General features: G+C 48.5%; 1 protein-coding gene across 1 annotated transcript in view; it reads right to left on the reverse strand.

Annotated features, from left to right (window-relative positions):
• Window positions 1-3,632, reverse strand: part of LOC105810628 (coiled-coil domain-containing protein 93-like) — a 16,786-nt gene extending 13,154 nt beyond the window's left edge. The window contains exon 1 of the mRNA XM_012644653.1: window positions 3,434-3,632. Coding sequence (XP_012500107.1) covers window positions 3,434-3,475 — 42 coding nt within the window. The 5' untranslated portion in view covers window positions 3,476-3,632. The remainder of the gene's footprint in view (window positions 1-3,433) is intronic.
• Between the last annotated feature and the right edge of the window lie 638 nt (window positions 3,633-4,270).

A 4,270-nucleotide genomic window follows, 5' to 3' on the forward strand; every position in this document is an offset into this window, starting at 1 on the left:
CCCAAAAATGCCTGTTAAGTTTTCCTTTACTAGGTGTCTCAGATTTATCCTCCCTTCATTTTTATTCATACTTCATTCTAGGACTATTGCAAATGCCTCTCAATCTTTCTTCCCTAATAATTCATCTTGTTCACTCCTTCCTAAATCACAGCTTTCATATTATCCCTCTTTAGCTAACCTCCCAGCCCTCATAATCAATGCATCATACACTGTCTATATGATAAACTCCAAATTTCTTGGTTTGGCATTCAGATCTTTGGCAGAAAACTATCTTTCCAGCTCCCCCAACCTTTATCTTCCCCCACAACAACTGAGACATGGCTGTGGGCAACCTAGACAAGCACTGCTTATTCCCATTTCTTCACTCTTCACACCACCCACCTTTTCTTGATATTCACTAACTGTCAAGAAATCACCTTTGAATTCTAGCTCCTATTCAATGCCATCCCTTAAAAATTCAGCCTGAAATGGTCATTCCTCTGCATTTCTATTTTATTTACAGTCTATGCCACTCACACAATTAAGTACCAGCCTCTTCTGAGTGACCTGTCTGGTGTTATGCACATGCCTGTCTTTCCAACTGGACTACTGGCTGGTGCAGGAGGACCTGTATATTAGACACTTGTGTTTACTCCTCTGCAACAAAATAGCATTAAGCTCAACAGACACACTTATTAAATACAGAATGACCTACTAATCCTCAAATAAAGTATATGACCTAAACAAGTCATGTATTAACAAAATGTTTTCAGTCATGACCCTGATAATGGAAGGAAGTTTATTTTAAAGTATAAACTGCCAGAAAAGGGAATATACATATTAAAATATAGTTGAACATATAATTATTAAAGTGACTGATAATCCCCTGCAATGGAGGAGTGGCATGGGAGAGGTGACAGTCTTGAGCCACTGCTCATTTTACAGCCCTGCAATGACCCTGGTCTAGTCTATCAAGGATTCTGAAGATTAGCATTCACTAGTTCCTAGTGGATATACAAATATTAAAAAGTAATATTAATTATTCGCACTTTCTCTCTCTTCTGCAAATGATCTGGAATGGCTGAGAAATAACTATAAGTGAAAAGACTCAAAGAAAAAAGAAGATAAAAGTAGTTATGGTTCAAGAAGATAGAATAGAAAAAGAAAATGAGATCATATAAGTACTTTCCCAAAACTCCTGGAGCGTAAAACAGGAACACTTCATTTGTTCGATCATCATTTATCATGAAAACATCATTTATCATGAAAACACTTCCAAGAAGAGAACAATACACCACAGGAGAATCATCTCTGCTTCAATACCTATCTAACAGGCACCCAGTGGCCACCCCACTGCAGATGCATGACCCATGCTTCCCATTCACTCGCCCCCAGAATGGAGAAGTGTACTTTTGCAATGGAACCTGTGAAGTAACTTTTTGGCACAAGATACTAAACGGGAACATCTGACTCCAAACTCACTTTTCAGATTAACACTCAAACAAAATGGACAAGGGCACTGGCTAATACACAGGGAATAAAAGAATATCCTCTCTTGAAGCCATAAAAAGCCACCAAGCTGGTTAATACATCCAATCGTTAAAACTAAAATTCTGATAAAGATGAATGACTGTGAGCTCTTAAACCAAGCCCAGTAAATTTTCATTTGCCCCGCACCGTAGTTCATGTAAGCTGGAAGGCAGGGCCAAGTCTAGCTATCTTTCTATCCTTCACATACATATAGTAAAGGGTTAAAAAAAAATGAATTCAATGAATTAACTGGTCTAGTGAAAGCTAGATAACACAGACTATCCATATTTATATTTACTGGTCTTTGAAATAAATGATAATAATTTGATTACAGTCACCCTGACCTCCTAATTGCTAGGAAAGGTCTTAGGCACTTGGATTACAATGACAAATCAGACTTGGCCTCCTAGCAGTCAATGAAAAGTTAAACAAAAGACACACAGGAGCAGGTGGCTTTTTATTTTAGAAAGACCCCCACTGACAGTACTGTGGGATACTGAGTTGGAGGGATTCAAGGAAGAACTTGGGAGACCACACAGGAGTCTACAGCAAAAGGCCAGATAGAAACTTGATGAGAGCTCAGAATAAAGCAGTATTAAAGAAAACTTCAAATATCACAGTACAGATCCTATTCTTCACAATTCTGGGTGCCATCAAAGCAACATGTATGTAAGATTTTACCTAATACAGGGGTCCTGACAACATTATACTTCGTAGGTTTTCTTAAAACAACAAAATGGACTTGCATTTTGGGAGCACTCACTGACAGATAAGTCTGTCCTTCGATCACTATATCCCCAATTCTGGACACAGAACACAGTGATCTCTCAATTAGTACGTACTTGTGGGATGAAACAACTGAGGATTTGGGAAGGGTGCAAAGAAACACGACTGGCCATAGGCAGGTTAAGTGTGAAGGGACCACTTACCACGTCAAGGAACAGTCTCTTTGCCAAAATGCGTGTGTCAGAACCTTAGGAAGGGGGTTGAGGTGCATAATGGAATCCATTTCTCTCCAGAATCTAGTAAACTAGACTAGCTTTTTAATAAATCAACCGGAAGGAAAGACAGATGCAAACCACCTAGCTAAGTGACATCTGCAGCCAAAAGAAAATGAGTGCACTTCCCCTTTATTCCCAGTAAACGTGGAAATCCAGAAACCATGATTACCCTGTCCCTAGCACCAAGTACTTAATGACACCTCTGGAAAGTCACCCGCTACCTTGTGGAGAGGCAGCGTTTCCGCCCAGAGCTCGGTCCCTGGCCACACAGCACCACTGGAGAGTGCGTTCCCACCCGAACACCGCGGAGGGCTGACCCAGCCAGACACGACCCCAGTGCGCGCCCGGCTCCCAAACTTCCGCCCAGGACGCGGTAAATGCAGGCAGAACGGCATTCCTTCCCGACCCCAAGACGGGTGAGGCTGGCCACCCGGTTCCTGCGGACCCCGTGTGGCGGCGGCAGGCGCCCCAAGGTCACCGCCCTTTGCACAACCCCAGCCCGGGCCGTCCAGCGCGCGCGCGTCTCGTGACTCCTGCGCGCAGCAGCCTTCGGCCCTCGGGGCTAGCCCCTCGGCGCCGCGGGTAAGGGAAACTGCCCTGTATAACGGGAGAGGTGGGAACCCGGGACGCCGTAGCTCGTGGGGCTGCGTGAGGGAAGGGGTCGCACTGAGAAGGCCACCTCTGCCCCAACAGACCCGGGAGCGGCTGAAGTTTGTCCCCACCCACCCGCTGCCCCACGCCCACGCAGGGGCACCTGCTTTCGCCACCTCCGTGGTCAGGGTCAGGGTTTCCCCGCGGTGGCCACACCTGAGGAAGGGGGCGGGGCTCCCCAAACACACCTAGGGCCCCGCTCCGCCAGCCACCCCGCGGGCTCGGCCCTCTCCTCAGGAACCCCGACGTGTCAGGGAAGGAGAGGTTCTTACCTCCGGGAGACTTTGGCCCTCCGGCCCCTTGGGCAACCCCATGATCCGACCGGGCTAGCGTGCGGCGGCAGCAAAGCCCGCGAAGCGTCCGGAGGAAGCTGTCCCCACGGCCAAGCTGCTACCGGGGTGGAGTGCAAAGCGGAAACTTCCTCTGCCGCCGCCGCAGCCGCCGGCTGGGAGCGCTACGGCCCGGAGGAGCATGCGCGCTGGGGCGGGAGCGCGGCGCGACTGCGCCTGCGCGAGGGCTGGCCGGGAAGAGGCTGGGCCCACCGTGGCAGAGAGTGCTCGGTCTGTAGGGTTCGGTTTAGGGCTCTGAATTGTTCTCCAAGGCGCTTCATGGAAGGGCTTATTCCTGCATCTTGGGGACATTTTGCATTCCTCCTCCTTTCTCTGCCTCTCACAGGCATCGGATTCTCCAAGTGGGCCTGGTCCTGTGCGTGAGATGCACTTCGGAAGCCCCCTCGCTCCGGGGTAGGAGTCGTAGGAGTCCGAGCACAGATTAGCTTCGGGATTCCTAATCCAGGCTGGGTTCTAGCCTTTGTTAACGCACACTTGGGCAAACTACTCCATATACGAGCCGGGAACGGAGCCCCAGAGCACGGAGTCTTCACGCCCACTGCCCTCCTCAGCGTCCTAGCCAGTGGCATCTGGCATCGTGTTCCCAGGAAACCTCGCTTGGGATAATGTCCCCCACCACACCACACCCCATCCATGGTTTCTGAATCTTTCTGGAGGAAGGACATCTCCGAGAATGCGGACTCCTGTGCTCATGTCATTTGAGCTGCCACAGCACTTACATGATGTACCCCTTGTCTGTCCCAGAGGATGGCTATATAA

Source organism: Propithecus coquereli, unplaced genomic scaffold, assembly GCF_000956105.1.
Source record: "Propithecus coquereli isolate 6110/MARCELLA unplaced genomic scaffold, Pcoq_1.0 Scaffold217, whole genome shotgun sequence".
NCBI classification, from domain to species: domain Eukaryota; kingdom Metazoa; phylum Chordata; class Mammalia; order Primates; family Indriidae; genus Propithecus; species Propithecus coquereli.